Source organism: Vanacampus margaritifer, chromosome 1 (genome assembly GCF_051991255.1).
Source record: "Vanacampus margaritifer isolate UIUO_Vmar chromosome 1, RoL_Vmar_1.0, whole genome shotgun sequence".
Classification (NCBI taxonomy): Eukaryota; Metazoa; Chordata; class Actinopteri; order Syngnathiformes; family Syngnathidae; genus Vanacampus; species Vanacampus margaritifer.
The window spans coordinates 4,948,303-4,966,288 of record NC_135432.1 but is presented as its reverse complement, the minus strand read 5'-3'; the positions used below and the strand labels follow the sequence as shown (position 1 = coordinate 4,966,288).

Genomic DNA, 17,986 nt, shown 5'->3' with positions numbered 1-17,986 from the left:
AATTAACTACAGTACCTTGAACTTAACACCGCCACCTGTTTCAAAATGCTTAAATATTGACAAATTGCATTTGTACTTTTAACATTAAACATCAAATAATTTAACTGTGAAAGAAGCACCATCCTATTGCAAAACTTGTTTTAATAATAATAATAAAAATTCCAGGAAGACAAACAGGAGGCAGAAAACAGATGGTTAAAGCAGGGCAAATACAAAAGAATTTATACAATTCATTCATTTTCCATATTTACAAAGTATAATCTGATTCCAAAATGTCTTCGTGCTTTGCCAAATGAATATGACGAAATAATCTTCCTTCTCCTGGTTTTGAAGTTTGTGACGTTTTCATGACTTCTCAAACAAACTCCTCTTGCCGGTGATGTCCACATGTTTGATGTCCTGCAACACAACATTGGAAGATTGTTGGCATCAATTCACTTCTCAACTTATGCTTCAGTACACGGACTCCCTCTAGTGGAGCGTGAAATAATCACTGCCCAGGTACAGTTCAGTTAAGTTACTGTTTATTCTTTTAAAATAGTTTTTAGATTCACTTTTTTAATTAGATTTTTTTTTTTGTCAATCATTCTTTAAGTCGTTTTTTTTAAATTCCTTTCGGTGTCCATGTTCAAACTGCAAAATGTTACAATGGATTAAAATATTAAATATAATTTTAGCAATAAAAACCTGTCAAATGTTTATGTATTTTAATGATGCTCCTGATGGTAGAAAGTTTAACAACCAAGAAATGATTTGCAAACCAGAACTTGCCCCCAAAAAAAGTTGTTGATTGACGTTTACTGTGATTAATGATGTCCGCTATATTTTGTGTCATTTTCTAATATAGGTCTTTATTTAAAAAAAAAAAAAAGTAACACTCCCCCCTAGCTGCCACATGGTAACGTGCGCCAGGTGTAGTGCAGTCAAATATGTTGCAATAGCCGATCTGACCTTGGGACTGGAGGTGGATCCGGTTTGATTGGTCTTGTCAAGCCAGCGGTGGATCCGGTCCGACACTGCTGAAGTGGAGCCCCGAAATTCCTGCAGACATCTCAAGATTGAGGCGCTTGAAAGCAGAGCCGAGCACACGTGAAAACGGCGGGGCTGCGTCCTTACGTGTCTGGGAGGGCTTATTGGGCTGGCTGCTTGCGGCTCCTTCTCAAAGAGGCCCCTCTTCCTGGACACCTCGTCCATCAGGTGCAAGGTACGCCGGCTCACGTCAGGAGATCGACTCGCTTCTGATTTCTGTGCACACGTCAGCTGAAATGATTGCAACTGATTTGTGCCGCTTGATCATTCTGAAGAGCAAGCGGACGATACCGACCTGAGCAGCCTGGGCCAGTCTCTCCATTTTCTCCTGGATGGACCGAGATGAGACTCGTTGCACGGAACTGCACAAAAGTTTGATTCTGATGAGTTAAGCGGGAAACTTTAAGGTATTCATATCAATTATTTCAAAATAGGACTCACTTCCTCTGGAAAGATGGTGCTTTGTCCTCATTGAGGGCTTCATTCTGATCCAAAGCAAAGGACAGTCAACATCATTAACACACCACTTCATCTGTGACTCTTGGACTTTGCATTATGTGGACAAAGGTATTGAGACATCTATCTGCTCATTTCACGGACAGGGAATTTTTGGAACAGCGATTAAAAAATGGCAAACGGTTTCATCTTCCCCCAAGATTTAGTTTAAGGGATTTTTTGGGGACAGCGATGTAAAATGGCAAACGGTTTCGTCTTCCTCCAAGATTTTATGGAGGGACTTTTTGGGGACAGCGATGTAAAATGGCAAATGGTTTCGTCTTCCTCCAAGATTTTCTTGGAGGGACTTTTTGGGGACAGCGATGTAAAATGGCAAACAGTTTCGTCTTCCTCCAAGATTTTATTGGAGGGAATTTTTGGAACAGTGATTAAAAAATGGCAAACGGTTTTATCTTCCTGCAAGATTTTGTTTGAGGGATTTTTTTGGACAGCGATGTAAAATGCCAAATGGTTTCGTGATTTTTTGGGGACAGCGATGTGAAATGGCAAACGGTTTCGTCTTCCTCCAAGATTTTGTTGGAGGGATGTTTTTGGAACAGTGATTAAAAAATAGCAAACGGTTTCATCTTCCCCCAAGATTTTATTGGAGGGAATTTTTGGAACAGCGATTAAAAAATGGCAAACAGTTTCATCTTCCCCCAAGATTTAGTTTAAGGGATTTTTTTGGGGACAGCGATGTAAAATGGCAAACGGTTTCGTCTTCCTCCAAGATTTTGTTTGAGGGATTTTTTTGGACAGCGATGTAAATTGGCAAACGGTTTCGTCTTCCTCCAAGATTTTCTTGGAGGGACTTTTTGGGGACAGCGATTAAAAAATGGCAAACGGTTTCATCTTCCCCCAAGATTTTGTTTGAGGGATTTTTTGGACAGCGATGTAAAATGCCAAACGGTTTCGTGATTTTTTGGGGACAGCGATGTGAAATGGCAAACGGTTTTGTCTTCCTCCAAGATTTTATTGGAGGGATTTTTTGGAACAGCGATTAAAAAATGGCAAACGGTTTCATCTTCCCCCAAGATTTAGTTTAAGGGATTTTTTGGGGACAGCGATGTAAAATGGCAAACGGTTTCGTCTTCCTCCAAGATTTTCTTGGAGGGAATTTTTGGAACAGCGATTAAAAAATGGCAAACGGTTTCATCTTCCCCCAAGATTTAGTTTAAGGGATTTTTTGGGGACAGTGATGTAAAATGGCAAACGGTTTCGTCTTCCTCCAAGATTTCGTTTGAGGGTTTTTTTTGGAACAGTGATTAAAAAATAGCAAACGGTTTCATCTTCCCCCAAGATTTAGTTTGGTTAGTTTTCTCCATTTTTCCAGAAGAACATTAGGTTCCTGATGGTGGATCTATAAGAAGGCTAAGCTCACAATCTGTTCTACCTCATCCTAAAGAAGTTGGATGTTTGTTTTTTTTTTACCTTATTTTTGAGGCAGTCGTGCTGGGACAAAAATGGCCTTTCCAAGCCTGGTCCTACCGTGGAAACATACATTTGTCCAGATTCTTGTCATAAGATCATTTAGGAGCCACTTTATTGCTATGTTCAAGTCCGATTGAATCAAGCATGTCCCAACACCTTTGTGTACTTTCAAGTTGGAATGAAGTACCATGTTGAATTCAGACATTTTGGAGGCCACCCTGACGCTTGCACTAAAATAGACGAACACAAATAATAAACAATCAAAAAGGAGCATTTTACACAAGCTTAAAGTCTGCTCATGAAGTATATCCGAACCTCCTCTGCAATGGCGAGCTCTCCTCATCTTTCTTCTTCATCATCTGTAGACCAAGCATACGGCGTGTTTTAGCAATTGACCTGCTGCAGTGTCATGTCGTGCATGATTGATATTGGAGTGCAAAGACAAATTTTGCATTTACCCTAAAAGATAGTGTCCTGGCACTCTTTCTAATGAAGATGGGTTTTCTCGTCTTCTTGGAGTTATTGCTGGTCGAGCAGCTCATCACGCTGGTCTGAAAAATTGTACAACAAAAGAATTTCACAGCAAATTGGGCACATGATCAGTCAGTATGCTTATTTTTCCAATATATACGTATGCGTATTTTATTTATTTGTCATTTTTAGATAAATTCGTCCTTGTTTCATTCAACACAGATTTGTTTGTATTGTTGTTGTAATCTGATTTATTTCTGATGCACTCTTGTTTGGTAGAACATTTGAAAGACTGCATGTCAAAGTGTTTAGTAAGTTAACTCTATTGTAGTATATAAAAAAAAAATCTTTAATATTGGGGTGCTAATGTTGGAACGCGGCCAGCAGTGGCCGTAAACGGTGTTGATGTGCAAAACCCGGAAGTCCGTGGCATCGCAACGATCCAAAAAAGTCCAATGCATTTCAATGAGCGGAGCACTTCCTTTCTCCAAGTTGACCGCCATTTTGACTTGTGACGTAAACTCGGAATTGTCAATTAGCAAGGTAAAGCGTGTGCCTCCTTGGCTCAGAAAGGTGAGGAAACTCCACCAGTCGAATCTGCCATGTTGACTCTTGACACTAGAGGGAGCTGTTGCTATACATGTAATTTTTGGGTCATAGAGTAGCGACCGCTAACTAGTATTGTGTGTGTGTGTGTACTACCTCTTGTGCGTGTCCAATGGGAATGGGGCTCGTAGGCCCTTGAGGGGAGGGGCTACCACAAGGTGAGGGCCATTGTTCTTGAGGTGACCTGGGGGTCAGCGGCGAGAGGGGGCTGACGGGAGTTGTGTGCCCGCTAGTAGAGGGGCTCTTGAGAGCGATAGAGACAGAGCTACAACAACAGAAACACAAACAGCTGCCTTACATCACTGTGCTTTCTTAAAATATATATATTGTATTTCAAATGTTATGTCACATGTCTCACAAAATATCATTTTATGTTCTCTTAAAAAGGAACTGAATAGCAAATTTCATAGCAAGTTTTTGATCAATGCAAATGAAATTTGAAAGGGTGTCCACTTTTATGCCTTTGTGTGAGTCTTCTAATCTCTCTGTATCTGTTGGAACTTGCTGAAAGCACTACGTCAGTGTTAAGCTCAGCGGTCACAACATCCTGTTTGGATCCTGTTAAAGTGATAAATTGTCAGGTGTCATTATGTCAAAATGGCGTGATGAATTTATTATTATTATTATATTATATTATTAGTATGGGATTTTTTTTAATGGGCTTTATGTGAACTGATGAACACACACACACACACACACACACGCACACACGCACATACACATTATCACCCACATATATATATATATATATATATATGTGTGTATATGTATAGATATATGTATATATATAAAAAAAAATAAAAACATTTATTAAATTTTTTTAATTTATTTGTTTTTTTAAAAAAAAGGAGAGCAATGATGATGTCAAATCGAATGAACAATACTGAGCTCTCCTGGAAAAAAAAAAAATGGCGTGATGAAGATTTTTAAATGCTGATCGGAATTAAATCATAAAACTTATTGGTCGATTGTGAATTTTGCCGTTAAGCTCCTTGTGAGAGAGAAAGTTGCAAATACACAAAAAAATCTAACAGTTGAACATGAAATCAAAAGTTGAAAAATGGTCAAATTATGATCAACTGTAAAGATGAATAGTGCTTTTTAGGTTGATCCGAACATTTCACCTGTAAGCCCACTTTCCCAAACTTTTTTATGAGTGAGATATGTTAATATTTTCCAGTGTGTCTTAAACATATAGAGCTTGTTAACCTGACAAACTTGCGCGTTGTGTTGGATGATTGCCTGGAAACGGATTCTTTCTCCGATGGTTCTCCATTTTCTTGCTAATAAAGACACAAACAGTAGACAGCATCAACATGAGTATAACGCTTGTGTACGTTGCCACCTGATCCACACCTTGCATTACGTAACACCGTAAGGGCAAGGCCTCACTCAATGAGGCGCGTGTTATAAAGTGTTATAAAAAGTTCCTTATATAAATCTAGACGCTGGTCACTTGATTCAGCAAATGCTGATAGAGGGAAATGATACATCTTATGTAAGGTTGTGTTGCATGCGTATCATCAACGACATTACATGCACATGTGCAAGGATTGTTTTTGTTGGTTAAAGTACAACCAACAAAAGCAATCCTTAACTCATTCACTGCCATTGACGGCTATACTGTAGACGTCAACTTTTTTTCCACTTTTGTTAACAAGAGTATGAAAACCTAGGGGGAAAAAAATTATTGTACATTTAGAACAGATATAAAATTTTTGATTATTTGTGAGTTAACTAGTGAAGTCATGCAATTAATTACAATTAAAAATTATAATTGCCTGACGCCCCTAATTTTTAATAATCTTTTTTTTAGGTGATTTTTTTAATTTTTAATTGTAATTAATCGGATGACTTCAATAGTTAAGTCATGATTAATTACAAATTTTATATCTGTTCAAAATATACAATCATTTTTATTTTATTTTTTCTAGGTTTTTGTATTCTCGTTAAAAGTGGGGAAAAATGTAAACTAATAGAACTAGTTCAAATGAATTTTTGACATCTATAGCCATCAATGGCAGTGAATGAGTTCATGATTTAACCAGAGAGTGCGTTAGACGTAGAAAACAATCCAACAGACATATGCGGTCCAGCCCAGAGGAATGGAAGCTGTTGTTTTCGCATTAAGTGTCTCAATATTTTTGCCTTTCTGTGTGCTCCCACGCCTGAGTTGCTGTTCCAAAATGTGGAAGATGATTAACACGACTCTGTGTGGGGCAACAGCTGACTGCAGGCAGCGTGTGGCATTGCTCCAACTCGCCTAGTTGTGTATTTTCAAAAAAAATGTCACCTATTTGCGTTTTTGTGTTCTCCATTGATTAGCCAATTTCTTGCTCGAACTTGAGATACAAGGACTATATTTCTTTGGTGGACCAATACTGCCAAAATTCAAAATAAATAAATGAATAAATGGCTAAAAGTGAAAATAAAAACGTATATAAAAAAATAGATAATTTGAAAATTTGATTCAAAAGGGAAATAAAAACTATATATATATATATATATATATATATATATATATATATATATTTATTTTTTATTTTTTATTATACGTATTTTTTTTAATATGTTTTATTTTCACTTTTAGTCATTTATTTATTTTTAATCTAGTCAGTTTTGGTCCATACTGACAGGACTAAATGTTATTCAAATGAGGCAGCGGTCTTAAGCGTGTCTTGGGTTGGACTCCACCGTTGCAAACTGCCTTTCATTGGTCGAGTGAGCTGCTCGGCGAAGAAGGAAGTCTCGCAGGCTTTGTATCACAGCCCATGTATCGAGATACATATATACTGTATCGAATTTCCTTTTATTGGAGATCTGCAACCTAATGTCAAGATAAAACTATTCTAAATATAAAACATTGTCTTACGTGTCTGTCTGTGGGAGGGCAAGAGGTCACCGGTTTGTCCTGCTCCTCCCTCGATCCGCCCCCTCCTCCACCAAACACCTCGTCATCGTCCATAACCACCTTCTGGCGTCTCAGTGACTCCATATGCCTCAACTTGCGCTTCTCATCCCGGACACGCAATGTCTCCAAAAAGTCCTGCTGCATCTCTTCCACACTGGAAATAAACAACACGTACACAAACGCGGGTAAATGAACCGAATGATGGCTGGCCTTGAGAGACCGTTGATGATAAACACTGTCCATCTCAGCTCCGCTTCATGAAAAGCTCCTTTGATGAAATGTCATTGCTTTTTGACAAATTCCACATTTCCATGCTCGGTGTCCGTTTTAAAAGGTATACAGATGACACATTCCCGTGGGGCAAAGGTGTCAAATCCCCTCCTCTCTATTGTCGCTGGAAAGCCAATCACTATTGTGGCCTACCATCAAAGCTTAGAAATTTTCACCATGGCACCTTGGATGCCAGATGAAGAAAAAAACTGGAGTGAAAACTAGAAAATGGAAAGATGCAGAAGTGGAGTGCATACTAATCGGAAAAAAAAAAAAAAAAGATTTATTATGTGAACTTTAACCTGCTGGAGCCCGGAGAGGTTTCAGGTGGTGAGTCTGACACCTGGTTGCTTGTGGGCGTGTCAACGGGCTCTTCACTAAAGTCGCTCCGCACCCGCCTCCTCCTCTCCCTCTCCACTTCCTCCTCATCCTCCATTGTCCACTGGCGCGTCAAGCTGAGGACAATGCATTTCTTGTAAGGTCATAAAACGGAAATCGCTAGATACTTATCAGTCATAACGTAACAGAATCTATCATAAGGCAATAAATGTATGATCATAGTTGAAAAGGGCCGCTACGGTTTGAGTAACTGTTAGTCCAAACTTGCTTTACGTGCTTCTTAAGGTCTGAGCCGCTTCAGATCAAATGTTAGCTATGGAAAGCCTGCAACCTATTGCAAGGTTCTCTCGATATGCTCATTATTACGATGACATCCGAATTGTGATAAAGCCAAATGCGCCAACATAAACAGCATCAGCATCATGAAGTGCTTTTATTCTGTGAGCAGCAACGAGAATTGCAAACTAAATTCAACTTTTTTTTTTTTGAGCCAACTCACAATCAGCCAACCAACTATAGCTAATATATTTGTTGTCGTTTGGCATCATAATCAATAAACAATCCGTTTGAAAATCCCTGAAAAATAATTTTACATTTCTGTTAAGAGGGAAGTCAACCTTAAACATTCCTTGACAATAATATGTTATATGTGACCTCACTAGTCTAAACATGACATTCTGATGAATATTACATTTGTCGAATAGGAGTTATGAAGCCAAAACCAGCTGGGTTTTTTTCCACCTCAGGAGGGCGGCCATTTTGCCACTGTCTAGTGTCAACTAAAGATGACATCGATGTTGTTCAACAGACCAATCACAGCGCAGCTTCAGAAAACAGGTGAGTTGTGATTGGTCGTTGCCTGAGCACTGAGCATCATTGATGTCATCTTCAGTCGACAGCAAGTGGCAAAATGGCCGCCCCCCTGAGAAGGAGCAGAACGGCTGGCTTTGGCTTCATAACTCATATTTCACAAATGTAATATTAATCAGAATCACATGTTTAGACTAATGAGGTCACATATAACAAATTACTGTTAAAAATGTTTACTTCCATTTTAATTTGAAAAAAAAAAAAAAGCTAATATTAGCTATAGTGGTTGGCTGATTGTGAGTTGGCTCAAATTTTGGCAATTAAAAGTTGAATTCAGAAAGCAGGCGAGCTCTGATTAGTCATTGCCTGAGGCTTGAGCAACATTGATAACAATGATATATAATAATCATTTTATTTATATAGCACCTTTCGAGCAACACAGCACAAGGTGCTTTAAAAACAAACAAAATACAAACACATAAAAGTCATCTTTCGTCGACAGCAAGTGACAAAATGGCATCTCAGGGGGCTGAGATGGATAAAAGCAGCTGGATTTTGCTGCTTAACTTACATTCCACTAAGAGAATACCATATTTAGAATAGTGGGGCTGCATAGAACTTATTGTCAAACAAGTATGTGTTTATAAAGTCACCAACATGGTGACCAGTGATATCATTGGATATTGTGATTTTCTAAGAATTTAGTAGAATCAATCATTGCCTTTTATGTAGGGTTGTACTTTGAAATTTATCTGTTTTCCGACCTTGTTAAACCGTTGGCTATAATTATGAGAAATTGTCATTCAATTAGTAGCTTCAAACATGAATATCTTTCGTTACTGATAATAGCAAATAATTAAAGGTCATTTGATTTGAGCACATTGATTTAACAAGCACGTATCAAAATGGTAACCCTTCACATTGATCAGTATCCAAGTAGTAGCTCTCAGTTTGAATGACCCGAGATATTTCAAAAGTACTTGAGTACGTGTTTACCCCTGGTTTTTGTTTGTTTGTTTTTTTTTTTCAGAAAAATGCTCTCTCTTTCAGAAAGTGCGACTTACCTGGACAAAGCGGACCAATTTCTCCGACTGACGGACATGCTGGACAAACAATGGTGTCCCGGTGTACTTGGCTCAGACGGAAAAGCAACTGACAAGACGCTTGGAGGGCGGTGGCCAGATCGCACCACTAAACGGTCCACCTTTACCCTGTTCACTGCGGTGTCACATGACCACACAGGTGAGCTCTACCCACCTGAGGGAGAGAGAAAGTGTGTGAACGTGTGGTACCCTCTCCTTTTCAGGTGACAAAATTCAACAGTAATAATGGCGGTTGTTGTTCACCAGCTACTTTGCAGTTAAACCATGCATGATTATTTGGAACATAACATTAGCACAATTTTGCATTCAAACCCGTTTCAATACTCTTATGGACACATTAGGCGGGAAATATCCCAAAAAGCTACATGGATTTTTTTTTTTGCGTGTCTGGCTTGTGGCATCACAGTGTTGTTCAGTTTCCTCTGCCTCACTGTCCCTATCTAGTGTAGTCATAGCATTATGTAACTTTCCCATCCTTTATTAAACAATATGTCATATTAGTATTAAAGCGTATAACTGGCTCCATGTCATGTCACGTCATCATATCAGAATTAAAGCGATGTCATATATTAGTGATGTCTCCTGGTGTCCAACATAACTCAGCATTTATTTGACACCTGCTGAATACAGCCGTTAATAAATTACACGCTGAATACTGATGACTAAACATAAAGAAGATATTTGTCCTCACATATGTCGAATAGAAACTTAACCAAATGCAACGTAAGAGTTTGTGTGTCCAGTTGGGTGTGTGAGTCCAAATATTGTTTGCTCTTCTGTTAAAAGGCTCGGCCCATTTTAAAGACTTGTTAATTTGGACTCTGCCCCAAGTCATGCACACCGCCTCACCTTGTTCAGCTTTAAAGTACTTGTTACAACAGGAAGTGTTGTGCTGTCCTGCTGTAGCAATAATTGTTACGATGCGGGTGGCAGATGAAGCATAACCTAAAATGTAAACGACATACATGGAAGATTTTATTTTCGTGGATGGTGCATCTGCGCCGTGGTGCAAACGCCGGCATGTCCTGATTGCCGCGTCAGCACAGGCTCGCTTGGCTGCTAGCTAAATTTATTCCCGCTCAGACTGCTTCTAAATACCGGCACAACTGCAATTTTGGTCAATTTGATGAGGGCACAGACTGACGGATTCCGAACTCATGCGGTGGATGTCGGACGGATTTGATTCAAAAACAACAACAGCGGGCATTAAACACTGTGAATCACAGTACTTTTTTTTAAGCTATCCCACTCAGCACTTTAGCTATTGGATGGGGGTGGCGATGGTGGGGGCACATGAACTTTTGATGAACTAAGTCTAAGCATTGCTCCATGAATTTGAAAGACAAAAGTCCAAACATAATAAAACAAACTCAATTGAAAAATCCAAAACTGTTGTAACCGGGAGGGCGTGGGAGGCTGCGCTTGTCGGGCCGAGGTTGACGGCTCCCTTCTTTGGTGGATCCACCACACCATCAGCTATTAAAACTCAAAAAGACTTTGCTTCTCCCACTTGTCGCTGAATCAGTGGAGGCTGGCGTTTGTGGATGTCCCTCTGCTTCATCTATCTATCCTGTTTTCCCTCCTTCCTTTAGTCTTACCTCTGGTCTCTTGATGCCTCCCTAATCTGTTGCAATCCAGATGTATCTGGGGTTGGTGAAAGATTCTGGATTTGTAACTGTGGGTGGAGGGTGGTGTCTGGTTGGTGTTGGGTTTCACTTTGCTTCATCTTTCTTTCCTTTGATCCTTCCTCTGGTCACCTGAAATCTTCACGACTGGCGGGACTCTGAAGTATCAGGTTAAGGTGAAGGGTCTTGGATTTATAACAGATTTGAGGTGGATTAAAGAGCACAAACTTGCATGCACTTGCACACACATACACGTGCACACAAAAGCGCGATAATGATTACATGTTAACTCGGGAAGGCTGCCGAATAAATAATATTCAGGAAAAAAAAAATGAAGGTAGCACAAAACGTCACAAAGAAACCTGATTGATTTTATTAGGATGCAAGTTTGTTTCTGTTTGTCACAACCCCAAAGTTTTCAAATACATATTCAATAACAATGGGAATACATTAGTCACAAAACCAATAGTCATGTCATAAAATTACAGTTTTGGACAGTTTTGTCTTGAATTAACCGAAGAAGCCGAACTGTATTGCGAGAAAGCTACCACAGGGCCGCGGGAGGAGCTCGTGTCGTGTTGCGGGTTCACTGCGCAGAACCCTTGGCAGCGTCAAACATCTTCTTTCTTCCTTCCATGCCTGACATGGCCTCCACATTTTTCCTCCAGTCACTGTCCTCCGCTGGCCTCTTCTGCGGTAGAGAGAAGATTGATAGATTTCTTTGTGGTGTGTTGAATGTGTCCCTTATGACAACAACTTTATAGGGTTGACAGGACATGAATCAGCAGGCGTACGTACACACGCACACACACTGAACAGTAAGTACAACTGTACACAAAGGCTTCCCTTCTTTGTACAATGGTAACATTGTCTCAGATTTGGTTCCTCCTCTTACACACAAAGTCGCAGCAACTTACAGCTCTGTATCCCGACTACACTTTTGTCACACACATGAACACACTTTTCACCACAAACAAATAAGCATGGGCCAATTACCGGTTTGGCAGTTTAACATGGTCTTAAAAAGTCAAGGTTTCAATAACCGCTAGTAGTCCGTCACCAGTAATGAGCTCCTCTTTTACTTTTTTTGAAGGGGACTTCATAACAGGGCACAATATGATTGGCTGCTTGTGGAGTTGAGCAAACAAACCGCATCTTTGAAGTTAATTGCTTCCACTCATTTTTTCTCTCTTACTCTCTAAGCAGAGCGGAAAGGAGTGAGCAAATGGCATGATGGAGGGAGGTTGGATGAAAGAGACGCATGGTGCCAGTGTGTACTAGTTAGCCCACGGACAGCATGAGTAGCCTGTTGGTCTCTTCTAAAAATAGCTCACCGTTGACACTGACTTGCTAAAATGAATTAAAACAGAAAATTATTTAAAAAAAAAAAAATTGTTTATTCATTTATTTTATCTTAACATGGTACACTTATTTTTAATGTAGCAAATAGTCCATATTTTTGATCAAAAATAAAACTGATTGAAATGCTGGTTTTATGATTATTATTTTTGCTCAGGGATTATTTCAGAATCTAATATCAGACCATTCCTACTGACAACCTGCACACTTGTCTTGCAGTGGCTCTCCGCTAGCGGTCAAGTGCATGAGCTTAGTTTTGAAGCGCACGGTGCACGCACCTTCTCCGTGTCCTCTTTCTTGACAGACTTGAGGTTGGCTCGGAGGTCCATAGAGACCTTATGTTTCGAGCCCAGCAGCGAGCGCAGGATGGCGTCAGCAGACACGCGAACCCGCCGTAGGGCGGGTCTTTTGAATTTCCCCCTCAGGTCCAACACCTTGATGCTCAGATCTTGAATCTGGACCAGGGGTAGCGATTCATATCAGAAATGCGAACATATGTTTTATTTGATGATTTCAAGCAACAAATGGCGGCGCATGTAGCAGGTGATGATGTACCTCTCGTGTGTTGAGCATCACTTTGGCCTCAAAATCATATCGCTCCTCGTCGACCTCGTCGATTTTGGCATGGAGCTCTCTGCACAGATCCTACGTGTAGAAGACACACACGCGCAAATAAATACAACTTGGGATGCTAAATGGTTGGGGAGTCAGAGCACTCTTTCTCATATTGAATGACTCAGCACCTGTAACTGCGCCACACTCATGTGGCTGATGTTGCGGGATGGAGCTCTTTCAGCCAGATACTTTTGCTTCTCCCGCTCTTGATCAAGGATCTCTTGCTCTAGTTCCTCTTTGGCCTTTGCCACCATCAGGCTCTGGAAAAAGGAAAAAAACATGATATCTGCTGCCCACCTGTGGCCAAAACAATGATGACGTTTGTAGTTCTTCTAACCTTCAGCATTAGCTTCCTTGAAGCTGAAATCTTTGGTTTTCTCTGGATGAAGAATGTGACATGATGTAACTGCTGAACTAGTCTTGGCGGTTTTGGTTATAGTTGTATATTTGGAACTGGTGTTCTTGTAAGTCAGATCTTACCTCTGGTCTGGAAGAGACAGATCCGTACGGTCAAGAGGAGAAAACATTTGTTGAAGCTGTGAAAGGTTTCATTTCTGTAATCATATCCTGGCTAAATGTTGAGCTAAAGTTGGTTACAGTGGACCAGCGTTCATGAATATTTAAAGTCTTTGTATAATTGACGCCCATTGAAATGCACTGGTTGGCGGAATAACAATTGTGTAAACCCATAACATTTTAAAAAAAACTGCTGATAAACATCCATCCGCAAATAGGCAAATTCTCAAGGGGTTCACTCTCTATTTTTATTGAAGTCAGTTTAGTTAATTTGGTCCAAAACCAAAATCCACATATAAAAGACCATAAACTGTAGACTGAAACAAAACTTTCTATTGTCTACCTTTTTCACATAATAACAAACTATCAAAACTATATAGAGGTACTGTGTATGTAACCTTATATAACTTAAAAATATTGAGGTAAAGAAAAATCCCTATATTCATGTTTTTGGTGGTAAGTTTTCACCAAATACTAACATATCAAAGAATATCTATTATGTTTTTATAATGCAGGCTTGAGGTTGATTATAGCGGCACATTACGCCTTTTAGAATGGTGCAAATATTATTTTGTCAAACCTGGGATATGGCTACCTTTCAACATTTAACTTTCTTGTGTCATTTGCATGCAGAGGATACACACACACACTAAACTAAACTAATAAATATTCATCTTAAACGGGTGCGGGTATTAATCATTTTAGTCTTAACTGCGTACGTGTTTGTGAGTGAATAATCTATAATAAGAACACATCATCACTCACAAATGCTCAGGCATCCTGGTGATGGAATCCCCCTGGAGGAGAGATGGAAGAGATTAGATGTTCACTAAACAGTCATTTGCAGTTGTTGTGTCACATCATCTTTGCTTGCGTCTCTTTAAGCGCTGCCTCAAAATGAAGCCGTCAGCAGGCCAATTAGGCAACATTTGACCATCCTGCCAATTAACATTCTCTCCGTGTACATTCTACTGAACGTTCTTACAAGAAGAATCACTAAGAGTGTGTACAACATACAGTTTGTTATCAGATATACTACATATGCTTGACACTGTCAGTGAGATCTTAATAAAAATCTTTAAAGGGGAAGTCAATGTTAAACATTTCTTGACAATAATGTTTATATGTGACTTCACTAGTCTGAACATGACATTCTGATTAATATTACATTTGTGGAATATGAGTTATGCAGAAAAATCCAGCAGTTTTTTATCTATCTCATGGAGGCGGCCATTTTGCCACTTGCTGTCGACTTAAGATGACATCACAGTCAGGTTTCAGGCAACAGCCAGTCACAGCTTATCTTCAGAAAACAGGTGAGCTTTGATTGGTCGTTTTTATCCATCTCATGGGGGCGGCCATTTTGCCACTTGCTGTCGACTTAAGATAACATCAATGTTGCTCAGGCAACGACCAATTACAGCTCATGTGTTTTCTGAAGGTAAACTGTGATTGGTTGCTACTTAAGACCTGAGCAACTGTGAAGTCATCTTAAGTCGACAGCAAGTGGCGAAATGGCCGCTTTCTGATGGATAAAAAAAACTGCTGGATTTTGCTGCTTAATTTATATTCCACTAACACAACATTGCCCAAAACACCATATTTAGACTAGTGGGGCTGCATTGAACATATTTTTGTCAAGAATTTTTTTTTTGGGGGTCGGGGGGGCTTTAAAGGCAGAACTCTTTCCTAACATGCCAACTTTAAAGAAACAATCTTACTCTTTCATTTTACATATTTCTTTTAAAATCTAATTAAGTCAATGAATTGCTATAGCAGGGTAAAAAATAATAATTTGTAAAAGGTCTGGGTAAATAAATATCTTATAATTGGTATATAGTTCTCCAAATATTAATTAAAATATTTTGTGATTTAGTTTGCGGTTTACAGCGATGCACTTAATTTTCACAAGAGGAATACCACTGCAAAAAAAAAAAAAAAACACAACAAGAAAAACAGATTCCTCCTGATACTGAATTCCTGTCTTGGATCAGTACACGTGTTTGTGAAAACTTGAGTGCACTCGTCACTTGTTTTCACCTCATCTTCAGTCTCCTCTCCTCACCCTGGGCTGCTCTTTCCCCCTCTCGTCAGACCGCAAGTGCATGACTTACATGACTCGCATGATTTCATCTCTTCGCCATCCCTTGCACTCCACCGAGGCTCACATCACTGATGCAAACCGCGCCCCAACGCACATCCAAGAACCGCTCCGGTGGATTAGGAAGATTCCAAACAGATAGCTGCATGTGCCTCATCCAGTTCTGTCCCCTGTCCCTGTCTTTCTCCATGGGATTATCTCGCCGGAGGAATCTGAATGGCCCGTCTCCCCAAATAGACGCGGGGGGGACATCTGATAGACAGCTGTGGAGGGCCATTTGGCTATGAAGCAGACGGGCCTGGTCCAGGGATTTACCTACAATAACTCATAAGATGCTTGAAAACCTCTGTGGTGGAGCCAACTTTGCAATTTAATAATAAAAAAAAAATGAATACATAAATAAAATAAAAGCCACTAAAGGTGTAGTGCATGGACAGATCTTCTATAGCCTGCAGATTTCGGTCGATAACCCTGAAGATTTTTCAAAGATCGAATTTACAAAAACTATATTAATTTGGAATGAGCCTCTTATTTGATAAACACACCTAATAATATTAGTGTGACCTTGTAGGTTGAAGGTACGTGTTTAACACATTTCAAATATCTGGTTGACATCTCAGTCAACAGCAATGGAAAACATTGCATGCAACTGTCATTATTGGTAGTAGTTGTCGTCAAAGTCGTATTAGTAGTACCTCATCGAGTAGTCGTAGTGACGTACAATCACATAGTGAAAGGATCTTACCAGTGACGGAAGAAGCGACTGCGAAACGATGGACAAAAAATCCGAGATGAGCACAGCAATTTGGTGCCGCTCTATTTAACTGCACCTCCCATCATCTCACTTCTCTCTCTCTTTTGTTAGTGGAGGCTATTATTAGTCTCCCCTATTTGTCTCAGTCCGTAATCTTCGTCTGCCCCCACCAAACCCAGCAACTTCTCCCCCACAGATCCATCTTAAACCCGGGATAGGTTCTGGCCCTGGTCAGCCTCAGTGATGCTGCCAGCTCATGAGTTATTTCACTCAAGTTCTCATTTCGATCTTGGTGAAGAAGTTCAGGGTCAACATTTAAAGTCGGTTCCTTTTGCGGTTGTCCCAGCACTGACAGCGCAATAAACCGGACCTTTGTTTTTAGGGTGCTTCTTGTGCCAGTGGTCTAAAAACACACAATCACAATGGAAAATGAATTCTTGCTTATTGTTAAATGCTAGGCTAAAGTTCAAGCATTCTGGTGGTATTCTGGTTAATATTGCGTTAGTGTAAAATGAGTAAAGCAGCTAAGTCTAGCAGGCTTTATCAATATCAGAAGGCAGCCATTTTGCCACTTGCAAAAAAATGACATCACCGTTGCTCAGGTAACAACCAATCACAGCTCAGCTTCAGAAAACAGTTGAGTCGTGATTGGTATTTGCCTAAGCCCTTAGCATCATTGATGTCATCTTCAGTCGACAGCAAGTGGCAAAATGGCCACCTCCTGTATAGTATATTTTGCTTCAAAACAATATATTCCACAAATGTACAGTAATATTAATCAGAATGTTATGTTTACACTAGTGTGGTCACATATAACATATTGTCAAGAAATGTTTGTTTACTTACCCCTTTAAAGGTGCTTTGTGGATTTTGTCACTTTTTTACTCATGACTGCCACCGCTGGCCTAAAGCGTAACCGCAACCTCTGTGTCAAGCTCATGCATGGTGCGTGTGTGAGTAAGTGCGCTTGAATAAACTCTTTGGTTTTGTTTTGTTTTCAGTTTTCTTGGAGTTTGGGCTGTGCTTGTTTTTTTATATCTTTTTTTTTTCCTACAGTTAGCATCCCAATGGTATCATACGCTAGCTAGCACTTCAAAATACAGTACTGTAATCACAAGCCCGGCACATTCTCATATTTTTGCTTCACAACTTTCCTCATAAATTCACTTACATACATAGGCATACACACATTTAGTTATAGTTTCTACGGTGTAGAAAAAGAAGGTGTTGACTCGAAGTGGACAGATCATATCTGCACTTCATATGCGAATACAGGATGTATTGTTAGTTGGTGATGAAGTGTAGGCCTATGCCTAGAATTATAATACTTGGTTGCTACACAGTGAATTTCGTAGACTAAATTTTACTCAAAAAAAAAAAAAGACTATATTCGGTCCCACTCTAAACAGAGTAAACTTTACACTTGGAAGTAGGGCTAAATAAAATCTTGATTTTTGCAGTCATTCAGGACGATTACGATTTTAAACAACACATTTATTTAAATGTTTTATTTATTCAAAAATAATTCCTGTGCAAAATGTTCAGACGCAA

General features: G+C 39.6%; 2 protein-coding genes across 3 annotated transcripts; both read right to left on the bottom strand.

Moving 5' to 3' along the window:
- Positions 1–170: 170 nt before the first annotated feature.
- lad1 (ladinin) lies at positions 171–9,569 on the bottom strand. The gene is made up of 13 exons (XM_077567948.1): positions 9,427–9,569; positions 7,516–7,668; positions 6,905–7,097; positions 5,242–5,315; positions 4,129–4,297; positions 3,414–3,506; positions 3,271–3,314; positions 3,143–3,185; positions 1,471–1,514; positions 1,325–1,391; positions 1,117–1,245; positions 952–1,041; positions 171–399 (listed from the first exon to the last, which is right to left on the bottom strand). The coding sequence occupies exons 1-13, from the start codon at positions 9,462–9,464 to the stop codon at positions 346–348; spliced, it is 1,191 nt and encodes a 396-aa protein (XP_077424074.1). The 5' UTR covers positions 9,465–9,569; the 3' UTR covers positions 171–345.
- Positions 9,570–11,440: 1,871 nt separating this feature from the next.
- On the bottom strand, positions 11,441–16,532 carry tnni1a (troponin I type 1a (skeletal, slow)). 2 transcript variants are annotated; one of them, XM_077567970.1, is made up of 7 exons: positions 16,427–16,532; positions 14,346–14,377; positions 13,402–13,551; positions 13,193–13,324; positions 13,005–13,094; positions 12,728–12,904; positions 11,441–11,781 (listed from the first exon to the last, which is right to left on the bottom strand). In XM_077567970.1, exons 3-7 carry the CDS (start codon positions 13,408–13,410, stop codon positions 11,677–11,679), a joined length of 513 nt encoding a protein of 170 aa, XP_077424096.1. In that variant the 5' UTR covers positions 13,411–13,551; positions 14,346–14,377; positions 16,427–16,532; the 3' UTR covers positions 11,441–11,676. The 2 variants fall into 2 exon arrangements, with proteins under 2 accessions (XP_077424096.1, XP_077424087.1); XM_077567961.1 differs by lacking the exon at positions 16,427–16,532 and having other exon boundaries at positions 14,346–15,081.
- Positions 16,533–17,986: the final 1,454 nt, after the last annotated feature.